Source organism: Rhinolophus sinicus, linkage group LG01 (genome assembly GCF_036562045.2).
Source record: "Rhinolophus sinicus isolate RSC01 linkage group LG01, ASM3656204v1, whole genome shotgun sequence".
In the NCBI taxonomy this organism is placed as follows: domain Eukaryota; kingdom Metazoa; phylum Chordata; class Mammalia; order Chiroptera; family Rhinolophidae; genus Rhinolophus; species Rhinolophus sinicus.
Window position 1 is genome coordinate 79,274,531 of NC_133751.1, and position 16,327 is coordinate 79,290,857.

General features: G+C 37.5%; 1 protein-coding gene across 3 annotated transcripts in view; it reads right to left on the reverse strand.

Moving 5' to 3' along the window:
• Positions 1-8,621, reverse strand: part of TBC1D23 (TBC1 domain family member 23) — a 53,717-nt gene extending 45,096 nt beyond the window's left edge. The window contains exon 1 of one of the 3 annotated variants that reach the window (XM_019756528.2): positions 8,299-8,621. In XM_019756528.2, the coding sequence (XP_019612087.1) occupies positions 8,299-8,351 (53 nt within the window). In that variant the 5' untranslated portion in view covers positions 8,352-8,621. The remainder of the gene's footprint in view (positions 1-8,298) is intronic. The other 2 variants (XM_019756529.2, XM_074332893.1) reach the window with 2 other exon arrangements.
• Positions 8,622-16,327: the final 7,706 nt, after the last annotated feature.

Below are 16,327 nucleotides of genomic sequence, written 5' to 3' on the forward strand. Positions count from 1 at the left end.
CTCCTTCAGTTTCCAGTAATTCTACTATACCTCTCTCTAAACCACGCTCTGAATTATTTCCTTCCCTGATAAAAGTATTTTTAGTCAAAGCTTCAATAAACATGTACTGAGCACTGAGCACCTACTACATGACAGCCACAAAATCCACACTCTCATGGAGTTTATACTTTAGCTGGCTATTCCAGGGTTTTAGCCCAGGTCCTACGAGCATATCTAAAACCCCTTGAAGAGAGGTGGGAACGGCTCTTTCTAAAGTGCAGTCCATTCAGAGTTGTTTGGAATGGAAACCACTATAAGCACAGATTAACCATGACAGGCCAGACTGACCATGCATGTATTTTATTATATCCAGGCACAAACCTCTGATCAATTATTTAAAACTCGAAAATGACCAACTAACTAGTTCTAAGCACGAACAAATTGCGTAACAGTGAGTAAGAGTGGCAAGTTGCATGTGCTGAGCTGTGATTTCATAACTTACTTTGTGCCACCATATTTCTGGTTATTTCTTAATGCTCAGGTCATGAGACATCAGCACCAAAGCTTTGTCTTAACTTATTTTGCGACTGTTGTTCGCACACTGGTTACTAATTACTACTAATTACTACTACTCGAAAACTTTCTAATTCGTTCCTGAATATTTTGTGTTACATTTGTGTTACATTTCCATTAGACATGGAAATAAGACAACTTTGTTACAGATTAACTCATACAGTAGATATGGATGGAGTGCAAAGACCATAAGGTATACTGCAATTTATTTTTAGATACCAATCTCAGACTATTATAAAAACTTCCTGACAACAAACAATATGATGGCACATACAGAAACGACCATGATCACGTGAGAACACAAGCTGATCACTGAAATCTTGAAGATAATATGGATTTTTGGTCAGAATCAGACACACTTGACAGTATTTTAACAAGACGTATATTTGCATGCTAAAGGGGAAAATGCCCCCGTCACCAGCTTAAAAAAATTAGTGAAACTTTTTATCAGGATCAGATCAAAAGCAGCTTTGGGAGTCCCCTTTCAAATAAAGTAATCCTCTCCAGAATTTGTGTTTAACCAGGATCTTGTGCCAAGTAAAAAAGATGCTAAATCTAGTCTTCTAGGCTTGACAAGCCAAACAAACATGATAACTATAGTATTTCAGCACTGTGCAATTGCAAAAGAAATAGGCATCACAAAATGTTGTTCTGCAAACTACTAAAATTAACTACAAATGAAACAGATGCTTTAAATCTTCATAGGCTTATTTTTGACCCATAACCCATGTAGATCAAATTACACCAAGGGTGGCCCTTCCTCTGCTAAGAAAAAACTCAGGAATTTTTACCTGAAAAAAAAAAGAAAAAAACCAAGCAAGCAAAAATAAAAAAACTTCTCATAATTTTACTATATGTGAATGTTGCAATGCCTTTGCTGTAAGACTTGGCTTACAAAATAGAAGAATCTCTTCTCTATTAGCGAGAAGTTAACTTGAGAGAGTCCTCTAAATCCTTTTCTCTTCCGTGCCTCCTCAAAATAAAGACACTAACACACGGTTCTTTTCTATACATTTGGAGGGACTTTCCAGCACTTTTAATGCACAAAGAAATGCATCAGGGTCCCCCAAATACACCAAAGCAGTAGTTTGTTTGGAAACTGAAAATAGATTGTATTTTTTGCCTAAGAGAAAGAATGGAATGAAGACAGCACAAGTCCACACAAAACAGCATACTTCCTATTACAAATTTCCACTTTATCCAAAATGCAATGAGAAAAGAAATACCACCAATATTCCTTTTCTTGAAACCCTTACTTTGGAAACTAAAAGAACAATTACTGCAAATGAGGTGACAACACTTCACAACATTTACACAATTCTTTCCAAGGGTACTTTACCAATGGAGACCATCATTTGGCAAAGAAGTCCATGATACTTTTATTTTTTACCTGGATTCCAACCAATGATAATTTATTTGGTAAAAGAGGATCTCATTTGTTTTCATGTCAGTGGCCAAATCTAAATGGAATCTACAAAATAAAGCTCAAAAATTTCTGGTATTCAATTACATATCTACAGAGGGTGCCAAAAAAATGTATACTCATTTTAAGAAAGGAAAAAACTATTAAAATTGTAATACTCAATATATACCGATAACAAAATATGAATAAACATCATGTTTGATTTCAGCAATTATAAGAGGTGCTCAAAGTGGTTACCATCAGCGTCCAGAAACTTCTGATTATGGTAAACTACTGCTTGAGCAATGCTGACCAAAGTGTCCACTTGTATACATTTTTTTGGCACTCCCGGTATCTATGAGATAAATATACCCTTCTATGTGTCACTTTTTTATTCATAATTAGCTTTAATATTTCTTTTCACTGTACATATTGGAAATGTTTACATTTACTATTAAGGAATGCCAAGCACATCCATCACCAATTGAAGAGCTTTGCAGGGGATTTGTGATTTCCATGTTGTCCCTTCTCAAAACCCAATCTGGTTTAAGTCCTGAAACTATTCTGGTTCTTACAGGTGTTTCTGGGATAAAGGGAGTGATTATAGAAGAATTCTTATTTAGCTTATAAAGTATTCTTTCAGTATTCATTCTATGTTTATTAGCTATAAGTTTGTAGAGACTATAAACACACTCAACAACTTGGACCTATTTCAAAAAGCAGAGGCTTGATTTGTTGGCATCAGTAAACAGCTAACAATCAACAAGTTTTGGTGAAAGTGCTTCCGCTCTCACCTGCAACTTTGTCACCAGGCTTTTCTCAGTACATCTGCAAAAGCACCAACAGCGTTATCTACATGTGTCACTTTTATACTTTAAAACAAAGGCTAAGAACTCTTTAAAGGGGAAATAACCATAAGGGAGTTATTTTCAAAGCAAGCTTCTTACTTCTCCAACATCACTGAATAAAAACAACAAATTACTGATAAATTACAGATAAAGTTATTAACACTGTGTAATTGTTTGTATCTTCTAATTAAATATCATTGCGCTCTCATGGTCTGTTAATAAGTAAATCAAAATAAGTTATGATTCTATTTTTATATATGATATAGAGACATCATAACATAATTATATTACTAGTTATATTTTTACATATATTTAATATATAACTTATTATACAAATGCATTTACATACATAACATATATTAGCTATATATTATATAGATAATATATGCAACCATGATATCTTAAGATTAAAAAATAATCTATTTAAGTGATTTTTGGCAAGGGATACGAGAACACATTATGAAAACCAAAGAGGTACAAAGCGAGGTGGGATGCTACAGTTACATCTCTTGGGTTTTCACAACGTGTTCTCATATTGCCAGACAGACAATGTGGTACGGCTTCTGCATCTCCTAACAGGTGTCACAGGTAGCAATACACACATACCTTCCACAATGCACATCTCTGAATAGTGTATCTTTCAAAACACATATTTGAGTATAAGATTAGCATATTTTTAATTGGGTTCTCTCTAGGTATCTGTTAAAGTATGTGTGAAATATACAAGGTACATGTAATCAACTTTGGAAAGACCACAGGGTTTAACGAGATGTGAGTTTAAGTTCCAGATTTTCCACTAACTAGGTTTGTCACCTGGCCACCCTAAGCCTGTCCTCTCATCTCTAAAAAGGCAACAAGTCACAACTCCCCTTTCTCATAGAATTGTTGTAAGAGCCAAGTGAGATGGTATATATAGGCATTATATAAAGAATAAAGTTTTATGCAAATATGTAGTATTTTCTAATATCTTCTTGCTGAAATTATTAAATACCACCATAGCAATTAGTTTTATAAACAACTGCTGATAAGAAAAGCACACACTACAGCATTCCCACCCAACTATGAAATGCGATGTCAGCTTAAGGATAAGAAAAAACTCCTAACTTCAAGAAAAAGGAAGAAGACTTGAAACAAATGATTTATTAGTCATCATTTTATCACCTCAGGTCAAAAGATTAGAGCCTTAAAAACAAACATACATTAAATTTCAGGAAATAGCTTTTCTTTTCATTGGCTCTTAACTTACTGCTCTTGCATTTCCACAAGAAACAACTGGCTCTTACGAGCCTAACATGAGGGACTGATTTGTTTTCCATTTGTAATTTTCAATAACTAAATAAGTCACTTCAAACACTGCCCTCTGCTAGAGCATGTAATTTCCAAAAACACCAGTATTAAGATATCTTTAGAAAATATCTTCACATATTATTCCTAGGGCTAAAATGATGAAAAAATTGAAGTTCCCAAGCAAGGCAGAACAATGCACAATTTTGGTTTTAAATTTGTTTCAAATTTTTCTAAAACACTACTTAGCAGCTTGAATATAAGCAATATTTAATGTTTGCTGAATGAATTATGAATGTTTTGCTAAACTTTAATTTGCTTTTGATACATTGGGGGTAGGGGGCACTGTCTTTGGTCTTTGGTTTATACCAAGTAGGGTCCGCATGTCAGCATAAGCAACAGAAATGATCTGCCAAGCATATTTTATCAATTCTGTTCAGAAAACATCTACCGACTCATAAACTGGCTGTGTACTGCAGCACACTTAACTCAGTGCTCCAGAGTCACCTGAATTGCCTCACTGTACTTCGATAGGGAAAACACCTGTACTCTCTGCAGTGAGTACAAATAAATGTTAGTATATTAATTAAATCCTAGAAGAGAACTATTATTTAGGAATTGCCTCTAAAAACAGTAAAATCTGAATTACAATAAAAACATTAATGTAAACAGTATAAACAAAATAAGTCTTCTTAATTTCTAATCTTTGTCTGCCCCCTGCTTATCATTTAAAAAATTGAACAGTTGTCACTTAAAAATCCCTAATTCAGGACAATAAGGTTCATTTTCTCTTCACTTTTTGTAAGCTAATATCTAGTCTTCCCAGAACCAGAAGCTGTCAATATTCTTCTTAAACAATGGGTTCCATTCTCTCATATTAAATGTATTTCTTTACTGATTATATCACATCTAATATAGCAATCACCTACTCCTAAAGTGACATTTTAATACTCTCCTCATATTTAAACGCTTAAGAAATGGTAAGCACTGAGAGTACTATTCACAAAGTACACAAAACTTTGAAAATGACCCTATTATTCTCAAACAATTCCTATTCACATCTTAAATGAACAATGGAAGCTTCTTTAATATAACTGATACTTTCACAATTTTAAGAAAAGCTTAGCATTAATTTAAGAAGAGTTTACAACCTTAGTGCAGCCACTGTGGGAGGCAATGTGGAGGTTCCTCAAACAATTAAGAATAGAATTACCATATGACCTAGCAATCCCTCTCCTGGGTATATACCCAAAAAATCTGAAAACATTTATCCACAAAAATATATGTGCTCCGATGTTCATTGCAGCTTTATTTACGGTGACCAAGACATGGAAACAACCAAATGTCCTTCGATAAATGACTGGATATAGAAGATGTGGTATATATACACAATGGAATACTACTCGGCCATAAGAAAAGATGAAATAATGCCATTCGTGACAACATGGATGGATTCTGAGATTATTATGCTAAGCAAAATAAGTCAGACAGAAAAAGTCGAGAACTATGTAACTTCACTCATATGTGGGATATAAAACTGAAGGCGACAAAGGAACAAGACAAACAAATCAAAAAACAAAAAAGCATAGGCACAGACAACAGTTTAGTGGTCACCAGAGGGAACTGAAATACACATCGTCTAGAACCTTGCTAACTAGAAGGTGGTCCATGAACCAGCAGAAATGCCATCACCCAGGAGCTAATCAGTCAGAAATACAGATTCTCAAGCAAATCTAAATCAGAATCTGCATTTTCACAAGATCCTCAGGTAAACTCAATGCACATTTAAATTTTGAGAAGCACTGATCTAGAACATAACTGAAAACCAGTATATAAGTAAAAGTGACATTTTATACTTTTAAGATTTTCAGGCCACATCCTGAGCCTTTGTATTTACAAATGTATACACAATTTTAACAAATTCAGCTACCTAGTTTCTCAGATTAGGAACAAACTGGGAGATACCACTAACAACAAAGAAAGGAAACAGGAAAAACTAATAAAAGCAATCTCAAAAAGGGATGTATAGGGACACTTAACAGCAACAATGCACCCTACCTGCCTAGATAGGCCCCAAAGGTCTCACTGTATTACAGAATTGTAACAGTAATTGATGTTCTTAAACGTGCTTCTCCTAACTAGACCACAAATTCCTTGAGGACAGAGACCTAGTTTTATTCTTATCACTTACCATTTGTAAACTCGATAACCCTAAGTCACTAAGATGAGTTTAGGTTAGGCAATGAGATGTATTAACACATTTCAGAAAATTTTCCATCTGAAAAAGTTACAATAAAAATGTGAGAGCTTTTGTTTTTTAAAGTAAACCCTCCCCATTCCGTAACAACCGATTCACCAAGCACTCTAAAAGGAAAGGCCTTACCAAACCTATGGCTCCAATTCTGAATATCCCTTCTAACTCTATTCAGACTCATTTCTAGGGGACCGGTGAGTAGTGAGTAGAGAAAAAGGAACAATTAGAAAAGAATGGAGGGAGAGTAGAAATCACAGAACACCTCCATTCATGAAAAAAAAAAAAAAAAAGCAAAAAAAGAAAGCCACACCAAAGAGAACAAATGCTACCTCTAGCAATCATTCATTCCATGTTCCTTGCCCCTGTGAACCAGACTCGTGCTCACAATCCTAACCAAAGAACTCCTCAAAGACACTTAACTCTACAAACATTTCCCCTCCTGGCCTTCAATCAGCTGATTACAGTTTATGATACAACAATTCATTCTTCCCAAACAGCCAACTTCACGACGTTCTAGTCATTACTCTCCAAACAAATCATTAGTTTTCTTGCCTATGTCCTTGTTCCTGCTATTACTCCATTCAGAGACGGTTTCCGTCTGTTAATCTGACTGCATTATCCAATATGTTAGTCACTAGCCACGTGTGGCTACTTAACATTTGCAATATGGCAATACCAAATTGAGATGTAGGGTAAATGTAAAATACACATTGTGTTTTGAAGACTTGGTACAAAATAGATGTAAAATTACCTAATTCTATTTTGATAGGTTTGATTAAATAAAATGGATAATTAAAATTTATTTCACCTGCTTCTTTTTTAGTTTTTAATATGGCTATTAGAAAATTTGAAATTATATAAGTGGCTCACATTACACTTCAATTGGACAGCACTGATCTAAAACCTACTCATTTTTCAAGGCCTAATTAAAACACCTCTGCTTCCATGAATTTCTCGATTACTATATTATCAATCCCTTTCAATGATTTCCCTTTCTTTCTTGGGCACTAAAGTCCCTGTCCACAAATGCCCTGTATTATTCTTATGCAAACAGCGTACCAGTGAGCAGTATGCATACGACGAACAAGGAAATCTAAAACTAATATAGGTGGTCAATACATTTGGATCAAGTGTAAAAATTCGACAAGCCTCTAAAGGTTCCATATTTTACGATGTCCCTAAAAATGTATTGTGAAGATCAACAATTTCAACAATAGGAACTTTTCCCCAAAATTAACGACACTGGGTGACTAAAGTCTAGCAAAAAAAATGACTGGAGATCCTCCCCACAACCCCGTGTATAAATCAGGCAAGCACGCCAAGGAGCAAGAGCACATCGCATCCAAAGCTGTGAGGATCGAGCTGTGAGGCAAGTGGCAGGAAGGCAAAGGACGACTGGTGTGAGAGAGACGAACGGTGGAAATTGTTGGAACTCGAAACGAGGAAAAAAAACAAAACCCTAAGATAAAAAAAATCTCAACTATTTCGGAGGGATCCTCCCTGGGAGTGTCCCTCAACCTCTGAACCCGCAGGCAAATATCGCAGTAGTCCTTTCAAGGGATCTGTTCTTTAAATGCTATGCTAGTGCCTCAGATCCGCATCTGCGAAACTTCCCGACCAGCCTCCTCTTACTCCCCCGGCCGGGGACTCCGGCCAAACCCAGCCCTGAAGCCTCCCTCTCCAACGCATTTTGGGAACCCGTGGACGAAGCTGGAGGACCGAACTGAGGCCCAGTAGCTGGACGGCACCCCTCTCCCTTCGAGCCCGGCTTTAGCCCCTTGGGCAGCGGACTGGCTGAGGGGACCCGGAGAGCAGAGGGGGCGGGGCAGGGCGCTGCACTGGGTTGAGGACGGGTCTTCCGATTCCATGCCGGCGCCTGCTGGTGCCTCAGAGACAGGCAGGGTGGTGAGAAGGAAGAATGGAGGAGCAGTGAGAATCAGCTCCGGGCTTTCACTCACCAGCGGTCGTCGCTCGGCGTTGACAGTGGCAGGACCTCTTCTCCTTCCGCCATTGCTGTTGACGTCCACGTCACTTTGCCGAAAAGTGGACCGAGACCGACTCTGAGACCCAATGTCGTAAAAGGTCCTCGGAAGCCTGGAACCAAGCTTCTGGAGAGGGAAAGGAAGAGGGAGGAGGCAAGGGACTGGAGGAACGCAACGTCACGACGACCCACGGGCCACACGCAGCTGTGGGGGAGGAGACTTAGTGAGACGGCTGCCCCGTCAAAAACTACATGTCCCAGAATGCCGCGGGGGTCTCCGGCTGGGCGGGGTGGGCGAAGCTCGGTGAGGGAGCATCTCCTGGTAGGACGCCCTTATTAGCGTCGCTGCTTGGCGTCCAGTTAGTGTTTTCATTCCATCTTGGCGTCGTTCTTAACAAAGTCAGCATTGAGAGACCTTGATAGTGATAGAGAAGGGGAAGTGGGAATTTCACAAAGAAGGTGGAGGTAGGAGGGTAGACACGTTTCAGTCATTGCCTACTGTAACAACTGGAATTAAGGAAAGTCGAGTGAAATGACAAGCCCACTCCTATTTGTGGGGCCCTGTCAAAACTGCAAATGGACGCCACATATTTTATGTCTGAATGCTTAACCTTTTTTTCTTTTTTAAGCTAGACAGTAAAGGAAATATGTTCCAGCCTTCCACCTTTATAAATAGATCTTCATAACAACCTGGAAGGTCAAGTCCAAATTTAGGATGCTAGAACTCTTGGAGTTCCAAGAGGGAGGGCTGCCACGTTCCTTCTCACCCTACTTCCCCTTCACTTCACATGGATGACAACCTCGGCTTCCTCCATGTCCAGGCTCACACCACACCACTACCCCCAAATCACAGGCCTTTTGTCTCCCCTTCATCATTTGTGGGCCCTGGGGTGGGCACAGACTCAGGAGGATGGACCTACAGAAATACTTCTGCAAGCCCTAAAACCAACGATGAAGTAGAGCTACATGTAACAATGTGGATAAATATGAAAAATATGATGTTAAAAGAGCAAAACAGTACGGAAGAATAGGTAATGGGTGGTTTATATTTGGAGTTAAAAATAGACAAGAAAATACATTGTTTATGAATAGACGCATAAGTGCTTTTAAAAAATGCAGGAGAATGATATATAGAAAAACCGAAATGACGATTGTCAAAGATAAACACAGCCAGACACTAGTCAAAGCAATAAAGACAGATTTTGTTCGGAAACTACTGACAGTAGGAGACAAGATTTCAATTGAAAATGTTTAGCAATGATATTTTCTGGAATACTGGTATCGTCTGTTATTTATGCATCAACCTGTTCAGTGTTCTACTGAGTATTCCTTCTGAGGTCATGATATTCACCAAGATGACATCCTCTTATTCCAGTGGTAATTCTAGGAATCTGCTTGTTAGGTCAAGTCCTTAACCTTGGTATGTCTTTGGTTCCTCTTTCTTGAACAGGTTCCACTGGTTCACTGTCGACCATATTTGCTTGAGTTTGGCTTGTTGATAATCCAGGCTGTTGAGTTACTGCTACAGTTCTGATCCTCAGCCCTTCCTCTTGCTCTGGATCAGGTTTGTCCACATTTTCCCCAACATGCCTCACTTCCTCAGATGACAAGGACCACACTGTGCCCACAAAACATTTTCTAGCTGGCTACAAGATTTTATGGCTGTAACTTTGAGTGTTTTGGTGCTTTGAAAAAAATCTCAAAGTCCTGCCATTTATCTGAATTGTTACGTGCTTTAAAAAAAAGTATGAGCATGGAATGGCAAGTAGAATTTGTTAAATTCTAGTAGATTTCTGCTTAAAAAAAAACTTCTCAAGAGCTAGAGAGGATTTTATTATGAAATCATCTGCCTGTATTTTCTTATATTACTGCTTTCTCCTAGTTGTAAGAAGATTTCATCAATACTAGGAGCTCCTGCTATATTTCTTTCTATCCCTCTGGAGCAGAGGGAGTTGGAATCTTAGACCTCGTGCTGTGGTAAGGTGATGCTACTGGTGGGGACCATCTGGATCTGTGCACAATGTAGCCATTCCAAGATATGTCTCCAAGAAAGGCCCATCCAGTCATCTGCATGGGATGTGTTACCTGCCTGCATTTGTGCAGCTAACTGTATTCCCACACCCAAAGAGGAAGCTGTGATGTCATTTCATATTATCTTTGGATAAAATCAAATTGCATATTTTATGGAGAAAAAATTGTTTTTTTGGTTTTGAATGAAACTAAAAAACAAAAATATTTTTTGTTTATTATTTGGTGCTCTGTGCCATATAATTATGTAATTTATATTGTATTGTATGTACTTAATTCATATTATGACACATAGTCTAGTCTCAATATTTGTTAAATGAACTAAGGGCATTTTTATTGGTGTGTTTTTGTTGTTGTTGTACTTTGCAGTATTTTGGAATGGGTGAAGTCATTCACCTACATAGAAATGGCTAGTTGGGGTCAGGGGCAGGTAGTTGTGAACTCATCTGGTCAATTGGTCAATTGTTATGTTAGTGTAGTAGAACTTATTTCATTTTTTATTATGATATTATTGTAGCATGTCTTTAAAAAAGAGAGCGAAATGATCATAGTTTCTGATATTTTATTTATATTCAAGCACTCTTTTCTTGACTTTCATGCATTCTTAGTAAGAATGAAGACCTAATAAGATGTATTAAACTATTACTGCTTTAAAAATTACCCCAAAACTCAGTGTCTTAAAACAATGAACATATATTATGTCACAATTTCTGTGAGCTGGATGTTCTGGCTCAGGGACTTTTGATGTTACAGTCAAGATATTGGCCAGGGTTGTAGTCATATAGTCGTTTGAAGGCTTCAGTGGGGCTGGAGGGCCCACGTCCTCGGTGGTTCACTCATATGCCTGACAAGTTGGTGTTAGCTGTTGGCAGGATGCCTACCATCCTCTCCAAATGAGGCTTTCAATGAGCTGTTTGAAGGTCCTCTTAACATGGAGCCTGGCTCCCCCTACAATGAGAATTTAAGAGAGACCAAGATTGAAGCCACAATATTTTTTATGACCTCGCTTCAAAAAGTCACACTCCATCATTTCTGCAATAGCCTATTGGTTAAACAGGTCAGCTCTATTCAGCATAGGAGGGAACTACAAAAAGGCTTGAAAACCCAAAGGCAAGAATCACTAAGGGTCATCTTAGAGGCTGACGGCCACTCGAGGTAACATTAAATCCTGCACAATCTTCTTGGTTCAATCAAACTTGGTCCTGAGATCCCTGCCCGTACCATCTCAGCTCTCCTCAAGCTCTGTCTCTTCTGAACTTGTGAAAAATGATTAGCAGGCCCTCTCATCTGGGCACTACAGCATCTTGTACTCTTTAACTCTGACAATGGCAACCATTTTTAACTTCTGTCATAGCCTCTGCGATGAGAAATGCAGGGCTGAAAGTATATGGTGCCCAAAAGTTCTTGTTAAATAACAAAACATTGATTTTTGTTTCTTCAAATATCATGTGAGAATTTCAGAATTCTTAACTTTCCCAGGAATTTTCCTTGTATCTTACAAGGACAAATGCTTCCACAATTATCAAAGTTACTTCAGTTATTTGTAACGTTAAAATCCCATCAGGACCTGCATTCCAAGACGCTTTAAACTACTGAAGCCTAACATTTAATTTAATGATGAGCAAAACCAAATTAATTCCCATTCGCTGATGATAAGTGAACAGCTAGCAGCAATTTCAACATCTGCTATTAATTCATTTAAAAATGTTGAGCAAACAATGATAAAGAGGAGATAGAAACTATATTATTTCTCCATTATCCTTCTAGTAGTTGTCTTCGCTAATTGAAGTTGACTCTTCATAGATGATGTATATGGATCCAAAGTAAACATTTAGGTAGAGATTTACCCATTCTTGGGTTTGGAATGGTTGTGCTTTAATGTGGGAGTCTGTTTCACCCTTTCCTCATTCCAAAGTAATTCCCTATTGTTCCAGATAAAAGGCTCTTATTAAGGTTGAATCCCTGTTGGTTGGAAACAGGGATAGTAAACAATATATTAGGTGGAACTAACCTTAATTTGAAAGACTTAACTTCTTGCTTTTTGTGAGAACAAACACACACAATCTGTAAACAGTATCCTTAGACAACGGCTATGCTATTCATGTATAATCTGTCTCCATTCCCCTCATACACTTGTACTCACCCTCCCTTTTAGGCATTTGTCTTGCTAAATAAAATAATTAGCAAGGAACCATTTAAGTTAATTTGTTGGAATTACATGATAGGTACTTTGAACAATATGTATAAAAAATATAGGCATATGTTACAATTTCTATGACTGTTATTTGCAGGCTGGTATCTGTAACACCCATGCTAAATTGCACCGATTATCACTGTTATTTCTAAACTTTAAATTCACACAAGGAGAGTACAAAATTTTATTTTTAAAAATAATTCTTAGGATATAATGAATATGAAAATACCACAGGTACAAAAGCATTACAAATTTTTAAATAAATAATCTCTTCTCTATAATTTTGCTCACACATTATTTTTGTTGTTGTTTTTTTCTGGACAATATCAACTACTTCTCTGTTGTTAATTCCCACCTACAACCTGATAATTCCTAGATTTGTATTTCAAACCTTAGCCTTTCTTTTGTACTTTGCATCTATAAATCTAGCCATCTACTGGGAACTTGCACTTGGATGACCTACAAACACTCCAAACTAAACATGCTAAAACCAAATGCATTGTGTCTACCTGCTCCCCTACCATTTCTGTGGAAGTGAATGGTTTTATCATATATCCAGTCATCTAAGCCAGAAACTTGGGAATTCTTCTAGTTTCTTTCCTCCTTCTTTCCCATAGTTCATCAGGGCCTATGGATTTTTTTCCTCTCTAAGTATTTTTCAAGTCTGGTCCTTCTCCACCCCTGCAGCTTTTCTCTTGCTTTTGCTCCTCATTATGTTTTACATGAAGGGATTCCTTAATTGGTCTCCACTTCCTTCCACTCTCTTCCCTAAGCAGGCAACACAGCCCTTTACACCAGGGGTTCAAACTGGCAGCCCTTGGCTGGATTTATTTTCTTAGCAACTTGTATTTTGTCGTTGTTTTTAATCACCTAAATGTCTCTATACACTTTTCAGTTTATCTCCCCCACCACTCCCCATCAGTTTAGACCAGTCCCCAATTCCGTGTTTGTGACTTGCTTGGTCCTCAGAGGTATTTGAATTTGTGCCTCTTGCTGCCCATTTCTAAAATGGAAATCTACCTAAAATTTTTCAATTGCTACCATCCCCTTTAAAGAAAGTCCAAATTCCTTATCACTGACACAATAGTCTCACAATCTGAAGTACTTTTCCCTTCTTTCCTTATCACTCACTGTATACTCCAGCCATTCTGTATTTACAGACCCCAAACACACCCTGCTGCTCCATGACTTTATGTCTTTGTTAAAGCTCATTTTCTCTGCTTTGTTACATTCTACTAACTTCCATCAGCTGGTTCCGCCTCGCCATATGGCTTGAGCAACATGTTCTCTGTAACCCTTTCTCAAGCAGAATCATCCACTTCTGCTTTTTGCAACTACTTCCCCTTAAATATAACTCAATTATTGAGTTCATGGTCCCCTCACTTTATTTTACTTATGTGCTTATATATTTGTTTTCTGAACTAGACATGAGATCCTTGGGACCAGCTTAATAAGCTTTTACATTTCTACTGCCTGGCAGAGTACTTGATACATAGCTGTATGAATAAATGAATGAATGGATAGTATACCGGGGATGCCAAAAAAATGTACACAAGTGGACGCTTTGGTCAATGTTGCTCAAGCAATAGTTCGCCATGATCAGAAGTGTCTGGATGCTGATGGTAACCACTTTGAGCACCTCTTGTAATCACAGAAGTCAAATGTGACTTGTATTCATCTCTTGTTATCGGTATATATTGAGTATTACAATTTTAATAGTTTTTACCTTTCTTAAAATGTGTACACATTTTTTTGGCGCCCTCTGTATATACATATAAAGTTATTATTGCAAACACTTATAGAGCATTTACTATGAGCTCGGCATTGTTCTAAGCACTTCTGTTAACTTGTTTAATCTCCCCAACAACCCTATGAATTAGCAATGAATAAATATGAAATCTGAATTCAAGTGAAATCAAATAGGCAAGTAGTTTTCTATCATGATTTAAGAGGCACTTCTTTAAACGTAGAAATGCTTGTCATATTTGTATTAAATAAGAAAAGTAAGTTAATGAAGACACAAAAGATGAAGAAGGAAGACTTTAATTCAGTGTCTTTTTATTACAAGTAGATACAATTGCTCAATTGTAGTTTCTGCTTCTGCTTAATGAAATCCTACCTGGGAGAGGCAAGATCTTGTATCACCATTTTTAGCCAAAAGCAAAATAATTTTTTCCTGCCATAAAAACAGTATTTTAAAAGTTATGCACAAAGTAATTGGTGGTAATCTGTAATCAGAGACAAATTATACATTCATATATAATGATAATGCTTAAATTTTGCCTAGTCATAATCTATACAATGTCCTATGAGGCTCTGCATAATCTGCAACCCCAACATTCCCTCCATCTGGAAAGCTCTTTCCCCAAACATCTTTACAGCTCACTTGGATAGATAGTGTTCAGGTGGGCAAAGATATGGGAAAGAATTTCAAGGAGGGACTGAGAGTAGACCAGTAAGGGGAGAGACAGCCCACACAGGATTTGGCTGAAATTGGAGAGCCACTGAAGATTCTCGAACAGGAGAGGCCCATATGTTCCAAGGAGAGTTTACAAAGACGAATGTGGACTTGTGTTCAAGTTGGATTTAATGGGGAAGAGATCAGAAATGGGGAGGTCAGGGAAGAGGAAGTAAGATCCTAAACTGGGATATTTGTCACAGGGCTAGAAAAAAGGTAATGGAAGTGAGAAAGACTGTGAGAAGAGAAAGGTTACGAGACAGAGTTCCTGATTACACATGAGAGACAAACGAGACAGGGGAGTGGTCCCGATGATAGAGGCCACAGCAGGAGCAGAACCTCAGGAGAAGTATCTGTTGGGGATAGAGGTTTGATAGACATGGGGTGTACTGGGCAGGTGGAAACATGGCCATGACCCTGAAAATGGACTATGTCTAAGGATCCAAATCCTGTAAAATTCTGATTCTGGTTCTTTCTGTAAGATGAGAGGTAGCTGATTAGGAGACAGAGAAAGGCAATGGACACTGTCATATACCACTATTGGAGGGAAATTGATGCAACGTTTTTGGACAGGAATTTGGAAATTCTCATCACTGTCTAAAATATGTGTACCCCTTGAAGCATTCTTTGTGGACTTTACTTTATAGAGATGTTTGCACAATTGAACAAGAGTATATACAAGGATACTCATTGATGTATTGTTTAGCTTGTAAAGGTAAAAAAAAAAATTAGAGTATACTTAATTATCCATCATTGAATGGTACATCTTTATGATGAATTACATTGTCACTGATAGAATAGAATAAAGCTATAAATACTGACACAAAAAGATGTCTATGATATATTAAGTAAAAAAAGCAAGCTGCAGGATGTGTTAATTAAATGGGAGGAATCCTATCAGTTTTGTCACTTATACTTCAATAAAGCTGAAAAAAATTAAAATAAAAAAACCCTCTTAAACAGTCTCCCTGCCCCCAACCATAACAGATTATCATTGGTGTAAATTCTGGTTCTACCGTAAAAAGCTGGGTCCAACACCAAGTCTCTTCCCCTCCCTGGGAACTGTGTTAACCGTTTTATTTATTTATTTAGTTAGTTATAAATAAAATGAAAGAGTTGGGGCGGCGGGGGGAGCAGGTTACAGAACAGTGTGTTTAGTGTAATTCCACTTTTTCGAAAAAAAGTGAACATACAAAGGTCTAAAAGAATATGTGGAATTGTTAACTGTGATCGTTTTTGGTGGGAGGACTTGGAGGAACATTCATCTTATCCCTCTATATATGGTTAGAATTTTTCCACTGAGCATCTATTCTGTTTGTAATAAGA